This window comes from Sceloporus occidentalis, unplaced genomic scaffold (genome assembly GCF_023333645.1).
Source record: "Sceloporus occidentalis isolate IW3139 unplaced genomic scaffold, rSceOcc1.0.p SCAF_169, whole genome shotgun sequence".
Taxonomy (NCBI): Eukaryota; Metazoa; Chordata; class Lepidosauria; order Squamata; family Phrynosomatidae; genus Sceloporus; species Sceloporus occidentalis.
This window is the reverse complement of record NW_028317149.1, coordinates 1567085-1584360: the sequence shown is the minus strand read 5'-3', so window position 1 is coordinate 1584360 and position 17276 is coordinate 1567085. Positions and strand designations below refer to the sequence as shown.

Genomic DNA, 17276 nt, shown 5'->3' with positions numbered 1-17276 from the left:
GTACACAGTATTCTAAGTGAGGCCTGGCCAGAGATCTGAAAAGTGTCACAAACAACTCCCTATTCTTGCTACTAATGCCACTCACAATACAACCCAGCACCCTGCTTGCTTTTCCTCAGGCTTTATTGCATTGTCTGCCTATTTTAAATTTAAGTCATAAATAGAAAATAATTACTCTATCTGCTCCATTGTCCCCCCAATGCTGTCGTGGGATTTATAAGTCCCAAGTGCATTATTTTATATTTATCAACATAAGACTGCAGCTGCAACGTTCTCAACCATTCTTCTGATATACTTCTGATTCTGATCATTTGACTTGTTCCACCCAGAAAGTCTACCCTGTTGCAGACATTTGTATCATGTGCAAAAAGATATACTTTACCATTAAGACCTTCTGTAATTTCACTACAAAAAATATAACTATAAAACATAACTTGTAATATTATAAGTACAAGTCTCAATACTTATCCCTGAGGTACCCCACTAATAACAAGTCCTTCCCCTCAATATACACCATTAACTACAGCCTTCTGCCTCCTATCACCCAACCATTGTCTTATCCAATCAACTATTTTGACATCCGAACCCAAAGATTGCAATTTATTTATACGTTTTTTTTCATGAGGGACAGTGTTGAATGCCATACTGAAATCTGTATAGGGTATATCAACAGCTGCTCACTGGTTTATTATTGTAGTTACCCAATCAAAAAAACAACAGTTAGTTTGACAGGATCTTCCTGTAGTAAACCTGTGCGGGTCCTGATCATGTAAACCATTTACTTCCAGATATTTAACAATACTATTCTTTAGCATGGTTCGCATTAATTTATCAACAACTAACATAAGACTTACTGGTCTGATGTTTGATCTCCTCAACTGGCCTATTTACCCTATGGATGCTGTGCCGGCTCAGCATAACCTCCATTAACTTCAATTAAAAGGCACTGTGCGACTTTTAATACAACACTGCAACTAATAATGAGCTTTGCCTCCCTAAGTTGAGAAATGTCAAGGCAAGCAGGCCACAGGGTCAGGAGTGGAGATTGATGCTGGTGGAGGTGCTACTTCCATGTTTCAATTTTGTTGGCAAGCAAGTCCATTCAGGGGGATGGCCACACAGACATGGCTCACCTAGAACACTAGACTCTCTAGGGCTGACCCTGGATGTAATCTGAAAAGGTATTATTTCATTGTTAAGTAGTGGATAAGTGAAATAGTCTTCAGAAGAAGTATCTGCGTTTATTATAGTGCAGATAAGCGTTTATTATAGTGCAGATAAGCATTGTTCTTTCCTAAACATATGAGAAAATCAAAGACCAAGGAAAGGTTGAGGTCTTTAATTGGGTAGGAATTATGTGTAGATTATTTGGACCAAACATCTTCTGTCGGAGCATATCCTCCTTGTTATATGAAGAAAAGTGAATGGTCCATGAAGACCCTGCTGTATTATTTTTTTTTATTTAAAAGGAACATTAAGGAAATGCTCAGATACTTACGTAAACATGGAAAGTAAGAATAACTGGGGAATAAATATGCATGTAAGTTGGTTAGTAGCCCTTTAAAATTGATTGATTCTATAGGGAGTTGAAACTGGTTGAACTTTGAATAAAATAGGATTTCCCCCAAGGGTTTAATCTTGTTAATAATTCTCTCTTGTTAAAGAGGTGCTGGCTGATTGTCCATAAGTTGATGTTTGCCTCTCACATGACACTGATCCTGCACTGCTAGATGTGAATTCTTGTTTTCAGTGTAATTAGTCTATATATAATGACAATCTTTCAGTCACTATGCATACCTTTGTGGAATGCAACACCTATTGTATATGGCTGTTTGCCAGCCCTCCTAAAAATCAAATCAGGGTACTGGCTGGGATAACAAGAGACACTAGTCTGCAAATTCTAGACATTTCTCATTTATGTTTTAGTTTGTCCTGGAGCACTAACTTCTAAGACATGAATTCAGGGAGTAAAAAAAGTTGCGGAAAATGTTTTATCAGTCATATCATGGGACTCCCCAGTGTTGGTCCTTATGAGAGGGGTTTGACTGTGTAGTAGAAGTGGATCTAGCCTGGAACGGCTGCTGAGTGGACAGAGCCAAGCATCCCCCCCCCCAATATGAGATCAAAGGGTGTCCCATGGTCCTAGAAATCCCCTTGGCTTCAAGATACTCTAGACCAAACCTGGAGAGTTTTCAGGTCTGTCTTTTTGTAATCAGTTGTACTGCATATTAGAGAGATGTGGTGTGTTTCTGATGTTTGACCAAGCGGTAGAGTTAGCACCCCTAATGTCAGAGAGGAACCTCATTAAAGGTGTCTGAGAGGACCATAAGCTCAGTGGGAGCTACACTGTATTCAGCTTAGCATTGGATAGTTATAAAGCGTACTGAAATTCCTTATTTTCTGATCAGTACATGCCATGTGAAAATACTCTTTTTGTTGTATATTAGAAGAGGAGAACTAATGTTAAGTGGTATTAAAAAAAATAGAAGACATAGCTTTAACTTCATTCAATATGAATAGCTGTAAATGAAAACTACTTTAGTAGAGCATTTGTTAGGAGTAACTTTGGAATCTAAAGGGAACATTATAAAAATCAACTTTAACAGAGCTCTAAAATGGCCGCCCTCTAGAAAATGAAATGGTAGCTGGATGTACAGTTATGTCTCCGCCCTCTTACCTATCCTTCTTGTTTAACAAATAGCAGTATAGAACAAGTAAACACTTTGTTAACTGGATAAAGTAAACATTAGCCCCTAGATTATACACCAGTCAGCACCTGGCAAACTCAAGTATATAACACATAGAAGTTCTGTTGCGTGTACATTTTATTTGAATTTCTCTGTGTTTCCTCACCCTTTACACAATAATTTCTGTCTAAACCTAGGTATGATGAGATTAATACAAATAGGGGATGTAAGTAAATAGACAGAGAAAGAAAATGCAGGTAGGATTCTGCAGAGCCCTGGTAAAAGTTGGAACAAGAGCGGTTATGGAGGGATAAATAAAAAAAAAATAGCACAGAGAGAATAAGAGGAACGGTTCAAAAGAATAAAAGGAACAACGAGAAAGGATAGAAGAGATTGTTAGGGAAAAAAATACGTAACATTGGGAAATGAGAGAGTGAAAAAGATAAGAGGACGTAAGAGCGAATGAAAACGAACGAGGGAGTGAAATGTAGTTAGGAGGGAGAAAGACTGAGGAATGAGAACTTGCCAAATTCAACTACTTTGTTTGGCAGGCTTGCGTACTTCAGAAATTAACCCTGTACTTTATCGTCGCTAGAACAAAGAATCTTTTCTCCGGGAACCTTATCCTCTGCTGTTATAACAGTATAAACTTTATTTCGAGTATCTAGTTAATGACCAATTACCATAAGATTCTTTTGAGATTGAAAGAGTTAATCACTCTCTATAACCTTTAAAGCATTAAACTTTATCAGCAGGCTGTGAATAAGAACCTGCCTGGCACACACAGGGCACTCCTTCCACCCCTCACCCACACATTAAACTGATTACGACAATCTAGAAACACAAAATGGCCGCCACCTCATAGATCAGAGAATGTAGACGGAGATTATTGTGTGCATTTCTGAAAAAAATGGGTACTACATGGCTTCCAAAACATTAGATGATTATTGTTACCTACCACATCAAGTGTATTTTCATTTTTAATAAATTACATGTAACAGTCTCACTAAAGGTTAATCACCTCGTGTGTTTCAAAGATACAATCAATAGTGCTTCTCTCTCTCATTTTCAATAAGACATGCATTTATACACACACACACACAATATATATATATATATATATATATATATATATATATATCGTATTTATAGAAACATTGAACTTCCCTGTTAAGTCTCAAACCTTAATAAGTCCTTAATCTCGTACTAGCCTCTACCACTTCTGCTAGGAGGCTGTTCCACTTATCTACCATCTTCTCAGTAAAGTGAAACTTCCTTACGTGTATGCATATATAACAGCCATGAGCAGCCACGTACATCACATGAGTTTGCCTAGCTCCCACCTCCCAGCAGAGCATGAGAAGGAAAAGCCAGTTCTGTATAGAGCCAGCTGCAGGACACACAGACCTCTTCTGTATAGTGCCTGCTGCTGGACACATGAACCAGCTACCTGGTGCTTGGGTTTTGTCAAGTCTAGTTGAGTCTAGTTACTTACTAACTTTCACTAGCAGCCTTTAAGGATTCTCAGGTGCTTCAACCATATAGGAACCTTAAGCACTCAGTAGGGGTACCCAGTGAGTGAAACATTTTTTTGCTGACAATATCTATCCATTAAATAGCTTTTGATGAAGCCTATTGCACCCTTCAAAAGTACCTCATGCATTTACTTGATTTTTGATCCAAAACCCCCAAGTTTTCCTAACAACGTCATCAGAAGACAAAAGATGCACTAACGCCCATTTATAGGTTCATATCATATATCAGTGAGAGCTAATTTAGAATGCCATGGGTTCATAGAAATAGAGGTAATTTAGAGAAGGATCATTAAAATAGAACATAGTTTAACAAAACGTGCTGCCCAAGACTTAAACCAGTCCTTAATAATGAATTACTAAAAACGGTATAAGGGCAGACTAGATATGTTAATACCTATGCAATAAAAAGGTTTTTTTAATAAAACCCGTCAAAAGTAACTCAAGTGGTAAATGTTTACTGCGACACGAAAGCATTCCGTGGTTAAAATAAATAAGATATAAGTATACTAAATGACCCAGAGTATGTAGGTACCTGACCATAACACCTATATGAGCTTGTTGGACATCTCCTTCCAAAAGCATGGGCAAGAATATGGAGTCCCTAACCCCATTTGAGGCTATAACAGCCTCCACTCTTAGGAAGGATTTCCACAAAATTTTGAGTCTGTCTGTTGGGATTTGTGCCAAAAGAGCATTTCAGAAATCAGACACTGATATTGAACGGGAAGTCCTGGCTCACAGAGTTTCAATTTATTCTAAAGGTGTTCGATGGGTCTAAGGTCACGGCTCTGTCCAGGCCACTTGAGTTCCTTCACACCAAACTTTTTATTTAGGGACCTTGCTCTGTGAACAGGGGCGCATTGATCTTCTTAGTGAGATTCAGAACTCTGTAGTAAGTGATGCTACAGAGAACAGGCAATTTTACACAATTCCGCACTTGGAGCCCCCACTCTGTGAGTGAGCATGGTCTACCGCTTCATGGCTGAGCTGTTGTAACTATATGCTCCCAATAGCACTTACAAACTGGCTTGTGGCAAAGGTGGTACCTACGATGTTACACGTACTGATCCCTATATAGTGTCGGAAACATACAGTTATTTTTCCTTCATGCTGGCAAACATGCAAGGTGGAGCATTCTATTTTCCACAGAAGGAGGCTTGCTGCTCATGGAGAGCGCCTGTGAGAGTGATGAATGTTTAACTGTCATATGGCTGAGAGTGGTATGTGTTTTTGAGTGAATATCAGTGTAACTAAATGTGGTCATAATGAGTGCAAATCAATGGAGTCTATTAGAACTTTAATCTGCTTGGCTTAAAGTGAACAGTCTATTTGAGTGAGGCGGAGTGCGTCAGTGGCTAAATCTCATAAAATGATCACCCTTTGCCTTCCAATATACACACTTTTAAACCCAACAAGAGTTTTCCCTTGTGGAAGACAGACCTGACTTCAAGAACTTAATGTAACTGATGTCAGCTTTACACCCAAATTAACAGTAAGTTTAGACGAACAAACATTATCACACAAATCTACTGTAAATATCCTGTAATGATGTGTATAGAATTTAATACTTGAAATATACACAGGTGCGAAAGGATACTCAAATGGTGAGTCAAAACTATCGACTCTCTGTAAATAGGGGACAATTAGCAGGTATTCTACATCTTCGTGCATTTTGCAATGCAATGCGATATACCATTACAGCATAATTTGAAATGACTGCTTTTAATATCACCTTGCATGTTATTAAAACTATTCTCCTAGCCATTTAATGCCACAGGCATAACAACGCGCCAAGAAGAGCAGTACACAAGAAGTGTCTCCGATACTTGTCTCTAAGCCCCGTCATGTTTTTATATGCCATCTTTTTGATTATCGTTAAATCGTTTGTGCACTTGCATATCTACTCCATTAGCGATGTCTTTTTCCAAGTGGTCTGCATAGTATAAATAAATAAAACATTTTGGATCGCAGTATTACAGCACATATGATACTTGCTATTTTGGTTACCTTATTTTTAGTTACCTAAAGCTGTTGCGTGTCCATAAGTTTTGGTCAAGTTTCTTTGCTTCACCGGAAAAGCAGTTTGCGTTGCATTAGAACATAGTTGAAATCACTCTGCACTGAAAAGGACTGCTTACCCGTAGCTTCCTGCAGCATAGAATATCTAATACAACTTACAAAAGCAATAAGGTTGCACAATGTTTGAATGTTTTCATAAATGACACTATGTTTCGTTAAGCCTTCGTACAAATAATTACACCATTAATCATATTGTTTTTGCTACTATACTGAGGTAATATATACCGATATGAAATGACATCACTTTTATATATGAAATATTGCTGTGGATTCTATAAGACTATATGTGAAAGGTTAAGTTTTGACGAGAATCAGCAATGCCCTTACGAAAAAATTACTGCAGTTTTTCTGAAGTAATACTGCTGTTTTTTGGACATGAAAAAACTGCAATACTGCACTTTTACTGCACATTTACTGCAGTTGTACTGCATTTGTACTTCACTGTACTGCAGTTGTACTGCAGTTATTTTTGTACGGAAGTACAAATGCAATAAAGCTGCAGTACATTGAAGTACAACTGTAGGTTTGCAATATAAAAAAAAAAAAGTGCAGTAAATGTGCAGTAAAACTGCAGTACAGTGAAGTACAAATGCAGTACAACTGCAGTAAATGTTCAGTAATACTGCACTAAAAGTGCAGTATTGCAGTTTTTTCATGTCCAAAAAACAGCAGTATTACTTCAGAAAAACTGCAGTAATTTTTCGTAAGGGTGCAGTTTTGGGGGAGGAATGCGCAGTGTGTGTGCAGGGGGGGGCTGCACTTTCTGGGGAGATGTTCTGATCCTCTGCAGGGAGGACAGATGTGGAGATCTCGCTGGTCGGGAGCAAGAATTGCTGAGCTCAGCGTCTGCAGGAGAGGGATATTAATAGAGAGACGCAGAAAGATAGAAGGAGGGGGAGCAAGGCTGGGACATAGTGAGGTATCAAGGATTACAGAGTTAGGGGAGGACCTTACCTGTCAATTCAAAGTATTTTACACATGACAGGAAAACTGCAGGGGAGTAGGCGATAGAGAAAAGCAAGGGAAAACTAGCACAATGCCACGGTGAACTGCCATGATGGAGAGTAGGATTATTATCTATTGTTTTATATATATATATATATAGCGCAATCCTATTCTCTAATAACGTACAATTGATAAACAGGATGTAACAAGTAGTGTATAAAAAAACTATTTCACTCATAGAAACAAGGGGTAAGAAGGACAGTGCGCAGAAGAGCTTACAATCTGTATTCACAGAACTGAAATAATAGAGGTACATTGACAGGTATGGTAGGCTAGTAGCAGATATACATGGAACAAGAACGTGAGCTGTGACAGAGCAGGGTTAAGAACTAGCGTATATAGCAAGAAGAAGTGTAAGATATGGTGGCAAGAAAAAGAAGGATAGAGAGATTATAGACCAGTGAGAACAGTATACAAATGAGGATGACATTCTGGTAGAGATCTCAACCATCCATGAACTTTAATACTTTAAACAAACTGTATATATAGTAAAGGTTTTTGTTGTTCCTGGTTTTTCTTATAATGACATCAGTTTGTGAGGATGCTGCATCGCTCATTCATTAGACTGCACTGTTACTGAACGCTTGATTGGATTCTTTTAAATGCAGCATTCTAATGCTGCTCCATGACTGACACTGAAATTGCCAGATGGAAAAAGTAACCAAACATTAATCGAGTGTATATTTTAAACTTTTTAAGATGGGCTAGCAATTTGTAAGGTATTTTTATATCACATGTATTTAGGCCTAGGCCGACTAGGCGCAGGGCCCAAGGCTAGCAGGTCCAGGGAACCTCATGGGCAATTCCCCCCTGTTATGCTACTGCTGAATGGGCCTGTTACAAGGAACATCTCTAATCCCCCCCAACCAGCCCATTTACACTGCATACACCGCTTTAACCCCTTAAGCACAATGGGCAGTCCCTAAACCCATTGAAAACAATGCATTTTGAGCCCATACATGTACGGGCTTTGTCATTGAGGGGTAAAAAGGCGTTTCGTAGAGAGAGGACTGCAGCCGTGGAGGGGACAGCTGGGGGCGCTTTCTTTGGTCAGACCTAGGGCAGAAATATGTCTCTGCACACATGTACATATCAAAAGGTAGGCTGAAGTTTGTTATTAAGACTATGTTAAACATTTTTTTTTTATATTGCTTTTAAATAATTGGAAAATTTTGGAAATCTGCTTACTGTCTTTTTCTATGTTTCAGACTCTGAACAGGACAGCAGCCCACGCACAGCTATTGGTTCAGACCTTGAAGACACTAAACCTATCAATTTGGGTGAGTGTGATTGTGCATAGAGTGTACGCGTTCTGCATACACATCCGAATTATGGGTATCGTGCGAGTGTTATTTATGTGAATTTACTTATGCGTGCCTCTGATTCCTGTCACAGCTGTTTTGTTTCTGCAGATATGACAGATTTCCAGGAGAGTTTTGTCACCTCTGGCGTTTTCAGCGTCACAGAATTAATTCAAGTATCTAGAAGTGAGTAACACACACTCCTAAAAAGCAGCGCTAAGAAACTGGGAGGGTTTCTTTACTGTATGTGGCACTGGCTGCCTGACAATAAATGTGTAAGGATCCGAGAGACACTGAAATATATATCCAGTGTTTGCCACTTAAGCATAAAAATGAGAGTTCAATGCCAGCGCATTAGCTGAATGCTTTTTTTCTACCCATTTTTAAAAAGTTTCAATGCCAATTCTGATATCTATTGCAAAAAAATGCAAGGCAAACTACATTTATATTAAAAATCGTTTTTTTACCAGTCCTGGAAATTTTTATTAAAGTCCTGGATGTGTCTTCTCTTATGTGTCCCTTGTTGCCACCTATAGAGTTGCAAGTAAAAAGCATACACAGGTGATACCTTGTAATGGTCCAACATTCATAGAGACTTCTTCGGTCTTGAAAACCTAATCGAAAACTTCATCTATTGTCAGTCCACTAAAAGGTATCAATCATCTGTGGGCTATTTTTCTTTACAACCAATAAAGCAAAGTCCCTTTTTATGTTAAGGTAAAAAAATCAAGAGCCACTGATGGCCCATACAGTTAAATTAGCCCAAGTTGCACATAACCCCCAGTTCTCAGCATTGCCCAATTTTGTTTTAATTAAGCTATACTTTGTAAGCTTTTATGATATTTTTTCAAAATCTCCACATTTTTCTGCTATCAAAATTAACTTTTAATGCTATGTAAATAGGCTAAAAATCACAATTGGAGGAATAAGGCATAGCCTTAGCTAATAGTACAGGGTTGTGGAAAAAGTATTTGCCCCTTCCCAATTTCTTCTATTTTTAGATATATGTCACACCTAATCAGTTTAAGTTTAATATTTGACAAAAATAACCCCAGTAAACACAAAATGATAATTTCATGTATAGAAGTAAAAAGCAACTCTACTTGGCCCTGGAAAAGAAATTGTCCCCTTAGTTACTCAATCAACCACTGAACCAAATTTAATTAATAATTGGATTCAATTTCACTAGATACACCCAGGCATGATTAACATCAATTAAAAAGTACATGTCTTGCAAAGTGAAGTAGGCTAAAAGGTCTCCAAAAGCAGCACATGATGCGACCATCTAAAGAAATTCAAGAATAGATGATAAACAAAGTAATTTACGTCTCTCAGTATGGAGATGGTTACAAAGCTTTTTTAAGGCTCCAGGACATGGTGTGAGACATTATCTACAAATAGAGAAAACTTGGAACAGTGCTAAACTTTCCCTGGAGTGGCCTGTCCACGAACGTTCCTCCAAGAGTGCATTGACAACTCTTCCTATAGTTCACAAAAGAACCCAGACTAACATGTAAAGAACTGCAGGCCTACAATAAGAACAAGACTGCGCAAAAATGGCATCCATGGGAGAATTGCTAGGCAAAAAACACTCCTGATTCAAAAAGAACGCAAAAGCTTGTCTCACATTTGCCAAAGACATCTTGATGACCCCCAAGACTTTTAGTATAGAATATATTATATTATATATTTATATAATATGTGGACTGATGAGTCAAGAGTTTAACTTTTTGGAAGACATCTAATGTAAAGCTAACACAGCATTCTCCAGTAAGAATATCATACCAACAGTCAAGCATAGTTTGACTGCTTGGGGACCTGGGCAACTTGCCATATTTGATAGAACCATAAATTCTCCTCTCTACCAGAAAATCCTGAAGGAGAATGTCCAGTCATCAGATTGTGACCTAAAGCTCAATCACAGTTGGGTAATGCAGCAGGACGATGATGCGAAGCACACAAGCAAGTCCTCTTATGAATGGCTCAAAAGAAACAAAATGAAGACATTGGAGTGGCCTAGTCAAAGTCCTGTAGCATTACCTTAAAAAGACAGAAAATCCTCTAATTTGTCTCAATTAAAGCAATTCTTCCATGGATATTGGGCCCAAATTTATCCACAGTGATCAAAATGACTCACTGTCAGTTATCCCAAATGTTTGATTGCAGTTGTTGCCCTCCAGGGTGGCACAATCCATTGTTAGGTTTATTAGTTTTCCACATGGGTGATATAGGTTTTGATTAACTCTTTACCTTCAATAAATGAAATGATCATTTAAAAGTTGCATTTTGTAAAATTAGTTGGATGATCTGAAACATTTAAATGTTAGAAAAAAAGCAAAAAATAGAAGAAATCGTGAAGGGGACAGATACTTTTTCACAGCAATATATGCTGCAGCTCTATATCTAGGCTTCATTGGTTGAAGTATGTAAGTGTAACACAGATAAATTGTTGTAATTGTATTCCTGTGTGGTTGTGTAATACTAGTCAAAATGAAGGGTACTTTTCCACACAGTTTAACACTTTTCTAGCTATTGCACCACCGGAAACATCATTCGTAGTACTGTCAGAATCCCCAGACCCGTCAGAGAAATAATTATTTAAAGCATATGATAGCAGAATGGCTAATTGTGATGTTTATTTGGTCCTCCTTGCAAGTGCATGGAGGGATTCTATATAATTAACCCCATCACACCCCATCCAGTGCATGTTGATTGTATTCATCACCAGCTTGCTCCGGTGCTGGCTCACAAGGGAGTTCCAGGGGGTCTAAGAAGGCCCCCATGCACATGCTTCAGGCAGCCAATATTATTATTTTGTTTGAAATTGACAAGACATGCCAAGTAAAACTTTGTTTGATATATTAATTTACAGAGCTCAATTCCTTTGTGTCAGTCTATCAATGACCAGTATATATATATATATATGGCTTTTTTAATTTCCTGCAGACTCTACTTTACAGAACGCTTCACTTAAAATAAGTACAGGGTCTTGTGTCGTCCTTGCTTCAAATATTTCACTCTCTTCTGTCTGTTGATTCAGAACATTAAACTTCTTTGCCTTGTATAAGGTGACTTTCCTGTCTGTTACCTGGCCAAGCTACATAAGCAAAATCTTGGTGATTTAGCTCCAAATTCTGATGCTTGTACTTGGTTTACCTCACAATTTTTGGAATGATACTTAGTAAAGTATTTACAGGAAATGATTACATATCAAGCCACAAGCTGACATGTTGTGAGCTAGTAAGGCAGTTACAAACTTCTGGGCACCCAACATGAAAGTCGTGGAGTCTTTTCTAGGGCAGATGGTAGATGCTAATATACCTAACTGAGCCCAGTGTGATTTTTATGTAAAAAATGACTAGTTTATTTGGAGTTTTCTTAATCTTCTCTTATTATAGTATGTCTTATGCAGAAAACATTTTTTTTTCTATGTGTAGCATGTCTTCTCCGGCTTACTGGTGCATCTGTCTACTAATGGTAGATCTAAGTGCTTCCTGTCCTCTGCACATCAATGAACATTTCCAACAATTATCCAAAATGCCTCCTAGTAATTATTTCTGTCCAGAGGTATAATTGGCAGATTGATCAACCTGTTCACCCCACAAAATATTTATACCTTTTTTGAAACATGTGAGGCCTACCTTTCTCATTCTTCATCTTTGAGTGCCTAAGGGTTCCGAAATACGAATCCAGGCCTTGTGAAAGGCACCATGAAGAGGTTTTCTTCACAGTGATCCATGATAACAAGACGGAAACACAAATATTTTATACATTGTTGTGCAATAATCAACTAGATCACAGTTATTTGATTGTTGCTCTTTGTATTTATTTGTAAATGTGTAAGTAATTTAAAATGACACATTGTTGTGAATATACAGAATCCTCTTGTATTTAAATAATATATATATTTTTTTTAATTTACAAGACGTGCCCAGTAAAACTCATTTATATATTAATTTACAGAATGCTTTTCTTTACTGAAAATCTATTAAGCTCTTTTCCTTTATGTATCACATTGTTTAAAATTGAGTTAATTCAAAATACAATGTGATTAAGGTTCTAAACATTAGAGGTGGGAAGACTTAGATGGCACTTCTTCTAGAGTTTCGCTTCACTACATTGATATTGACATGCTAATCTTTCTCATTGATATGCATTATAAATTGTCATGGTGTGAATAGTTGTGGCTGAATGAGTCCTGTGCGTTAATGCACGTGCACCCCTTTCCTGCAGCTGACAATGTCATAGTGCTGTTTGGCATACACTGCACATAACATCGACACTTGTACACATCAGATAACATGTCTTACTGTTCATTTTGAATGCTTGCAGGTTAAAGGTGTTCCTTCTGTTGGTATGCCGTTGACACTAGAAAGCTAAGGGTTGGATTTGTAAAATCCTTCCTATATAATCGACATTAAGGGGTTTTTTTTTTCATGTTTTTGACAGCTTGTCATTTTGTCATTGCAGCTCCAGTTGTCTCTGGTGCAGGTCCCAATTTTTCTCTGGGAGAGCTACAGGGGCACCTGGCATATGATTTAAACCCTTCGGGAACTGGAATGCGAAGGACTCTGCCCAGCACATCGTCTAGCGGGTGTGTTACTTCAGCTGTGTCGTAGTACTAGCTCTGCATTATATGTGTCAGTATGTTGTAACCTAGTCACATTTGTTATGATGCAGACCTGGTAAGTTTTACTTGCCTGCCCAATGATTGGTTTTGGTAGGGAAAATCTGTAATTCAGTTTTGTTTAATAATTCTTTTATTCATCCGGGTCTGAGGCAGTATAGTACATATCATCCAATAGCTTTCAACTGTAATTCTGTTTTACGTTGGGCTAAAGTCATCATCACCATGCCATCCGGGAAGATATAACAGAAAACTGCAGACTGATAAAAGTGTATTGCTAGGAATGGGACGTTAAAGACAAATGGTTCTTTAAGCTTCCCAAGTGTGAAGAACAGAACCCAGCGGGGCAAAAGCTGGAATGGGATCTGAGGACATGTAAGGCTAGGACACAGAAGGCTCAGATAGGTAGGATACAAATCAATAGCATGCCATGAAATAGAAAAACATTTGGTCAATCATGTCAAAAAAGTAAGAATGGTGAGAAGAAAGTATTGACTTCTGCGTTATGCAACGTGAAGATCATTGGTCGTTTTTATTAGTGCAAGCCTTTTATCTCAACATATACCATTCCATGAATCAGCAGCATAGCCATACATCACTGTTGTTTCATCAAGAGACAAGACTTACATTAAGTTTTGCAAAAATATATTAAAGAAATAGGTATTTGGGTGCAGGAACTACTTTAAAAGAAGGATCAAGATAAAGATGTTAGGATAAAGGATCATGTTTATGTGTTCTCTACTAAATGCATTGTATTTCAGAAGTTTAATGTGTTAAATGCACAAGTAAAGAAAATAAGGAGATACATTTACATGTAAATGTCCAGTTTGGTTTTAATTTTTGGAAAGTGGTAAAATATTTTCACTGTAAGACAGATGAAGCAAGACTTGTATGACATGAAGCAACTCTGACACATGCCATGCTGTAACTCTTACGCCTGGAACACTTTCTGTAGTGTTGTCACAGCATTGTCATGCATTCTGATTTTACACCTCATTGCATTTTTATCTTTGCTTATTTGTGTGTTAATACATTGTTTTTGCTACCTGTATAGGAGTAAGCGACACAAGTCTGGCTCTCTGGAGGATGACATTGACACCAGCCCCGGGGGAGAGTTTTATACGTCACCTTCTTCTCCGACTGGGAGCAGTCGAAATTGGACTGAGGACATGGAGGGTGGTGAGTGTTGCACACTAGAGGACTAAAGAATTTGTCAATTCTGTAAACCAAAAGGAAGCTATAACTATGTGAAAATGAGTGACCACTTCATAAAACATGGTAAATGTTAAATGTAGTTCTGTGTTTATCATGTTCTAATTATCAAAGGAAGTTTATTCAAGCACAGGAGGAGCTAAACTATTTTTGAACTAGAAATAAAAAAAAAAAAGCCTGGTTATCCTTTGGCATCTCTATGACAAGCCCTTCAAGATTATCGTTCCCTTGCCTCCCTTTACCTTTAGACCCTTATGCCCAGATCACCATGTGTTTAGGGGCACTTCAGGGTAGGACTCTCATTCAAATATATTAATACTTATCAATATTAATTTATTCGTGTTCATCAAGCTCTGCCCACTTTCCTTGCATTTTTCCTTCTGCCCTTGGGAAGGGACATATGTCTCTTCCTAAAAATCCTTTGGATTTTTTTAAGGCAGGCTTCTTTTTATTAAAGAGGGAGTTGGCAGGAGTATTGCAATTTCATCTCACTGACTTCTCTTTAGAAGGAACAATGACACCCCTAAGAATAGCTTGGATGAACCCATTTAAAGTGTAAATTGGTGAGATTACAGAAAAATAATCTATAGTGCATTCAGGGAATTGAAATCACAGCTCTCCTGCCAACACCAGCATTAGTGAATAAACTCCTTAATATTTAGGGAGCTTGAAATGTACATTTGTCATGGTTTGGCTGTGATTTTATCAAAAAACATAATATACTTTAAACCTGTGATGTCAATTCTGTATGTGTTATTGTTGTTATTTCATTAGGTTTGTTTTACTTTCCCATAATTAAATTGCAGTCCCTTAAATATGTTGCATTAGGTTTGTTTAACGTTTTGTACGAAGATAAAGGTATATTATATAGTAGGTCTGGGTTATGACATTAGTATGAACTGGGGTTGATGTGATTACATTTTTCTTTCAGAACCTTCTTGTCCACTGTAATGTTTTCTTAGATGTAGTTTTACAATTTTAAGAGGATCACAGATCCTTATTGGTTATTATAGGGGCAGCAGGATCTAGTCAAAAGAATTGTGTACATTCAAATATTTGGTAAACATTTGGTATTTGTTAAACAACTTCTAAAAATTATGATTTCTATAGATAGGATATTTGGATAGATATATTGTTATATTATTACTAATTGGTTAATTACACAATAATTAGATAATAATGAGTCTGCCAAAATTTAAGTTGTTGGAGAAGTGAGATACACTCATCTGCCTTAGAGAAAGACAGCTGGTGGTGTATTGAAGACATATGTAAACAATTTATCTTCATTAGCTAAAGGCTATGCAATTATTTTACTGTATATTACTACTGTAGTTTCTAGGTTTTTTTTTTAAAGAAAACAGACAATGGTCATCAAAATTGCCAAGCTGTTGTACGATCCTTTGAGTTAGCTTGGTCTTCCACCCGGGAGTTCTAAAATACATATTTTGCTTAAAAATGTAAAAGCCATATTTACAAACGGTAATCCCTGTTTCTGCCAGGTCACTGCAGGGTAGCTGACAATGTGTATGACTACATTCTCAATATATCTGCATGTTATGTGGCCAGCACTCTTGCATTATGATTTGTTTTGTGCAAGGAATGGAAATCTTATTTTCAAATGTGTGCAGGCATAGCTGGCAGAAGGCCCAATAAACAGGACACTGTAACTAAAAATGACTGTCCTGGCAAGTTTGGGACTGTTGGCAGCTGTGAGAAACCATGCATAATTTATAGCGAGTGCACTATATGAAAAACAAAAAAATGCTTAATATTGAATGTTGCGTCTTGCTGTGCATGCTCAAGATCCCTCACAAAAATCTCATTCTCTTACAGCGGTGTTTGGTTGCACTTCTCTAATAGTATATATATGCCAAAAATAGTGCTTTTACCAGTATGACAATTTTAGTCATGAGTGACAGTATGAGCGACTCATCCAAAAACTTGCTGGCAGCATGTCAGATTTCAGTTTTACTGACTGTACTCCCAAACTGAACGCCTGTTTTAAGTAGGTCTTGTCAAAATTGTGTACTTTTAACCAGTACATTTTAACAAAAACCTATACACCACGTTTACTGGTAGGATTGCTGCACAGTAATCCGATAGTTTGTAAAGGACACCCAGCTTTTTTTTCTTACTATCACACTGAAAATTACATTTTTTGTTATTAAAAAAATCCTAGTTTTCACATGTTTCCACCAAATGCATATTTGTCATGTATATTTCTAGCTCTGTTGTCCTTGACGAATCTACTAGACCAGCACACTGACTCATTGTCAAAATGTTATGTAGTAAGCAACAGAATGTCTGAGACATAATTACCAAGAGGGACCCTCTGTGGAGTACATGGCTTCTTTATATACAAACAGGACTTAGTTAATATTGTCACAAAGAATCAGTCTAGCATGGTGTTCAACAAGGACACAAATCTTTCAAAATATCACACTGCAGATAAAGGACCTTTATAAGAAAAACATTAAATATACCGTATTTGCTCGATTATAAGACGACCCCCCAAAATCTGAAAATTAATTTAGGAAAAAAAGAAAAAGCCTGAATATAAGACAACCCTATAGGAAAAAAGTTTTACCAGTAAATGTTAATTCATGTAAACTATTTTTTTAAATGAAAGCTATGATTGAGAAAAACATTTTTTTGTTTTTATTTCCTTGTATTTTCCAACCTGCCCCCCAGTTACACACATCTGCCCCCAGGCTTGCCACTCCACTGTGGCCCATGATATGCCTTTTAACCCTCTATATGCCACTGTGCCCCATGATATGCCTTTTAACCCTCTAAATGCCACTGTGCCCCATGGTATGCCTTTTAACCC

General features: G+C 37.5%; 1 protein-coding gene across 1 annotated transcript in view; it reads left to right on the top strand.

Annotated features, from left to right (window-relative positions):
* Positions 1-17276, top strand: part of LOC149279391 (nuclear factor 1 C-type-like) — a 61695-nt gene that overhangs the window by 21280 nt on the left and 23139 nt on the right. Inside the window, exons 3-6 of the mRNA XM_089501244.1 lie at positions 8515-8586; positions 8719-8793; positions 13078-13201; positions 14289-14413. Of these exons, the coding sequence (XP_089357370.1) occupies positions 8515-8586; positions 8719-8793; positions 13078-13201; positions 14289-14413 (396 nt within the window). The remainder of the gene's footprint in view (positions 1-8514; positions 8587-8718; positions 8794-13077; positions 13202-14288; positions 14414-17276) is intronic.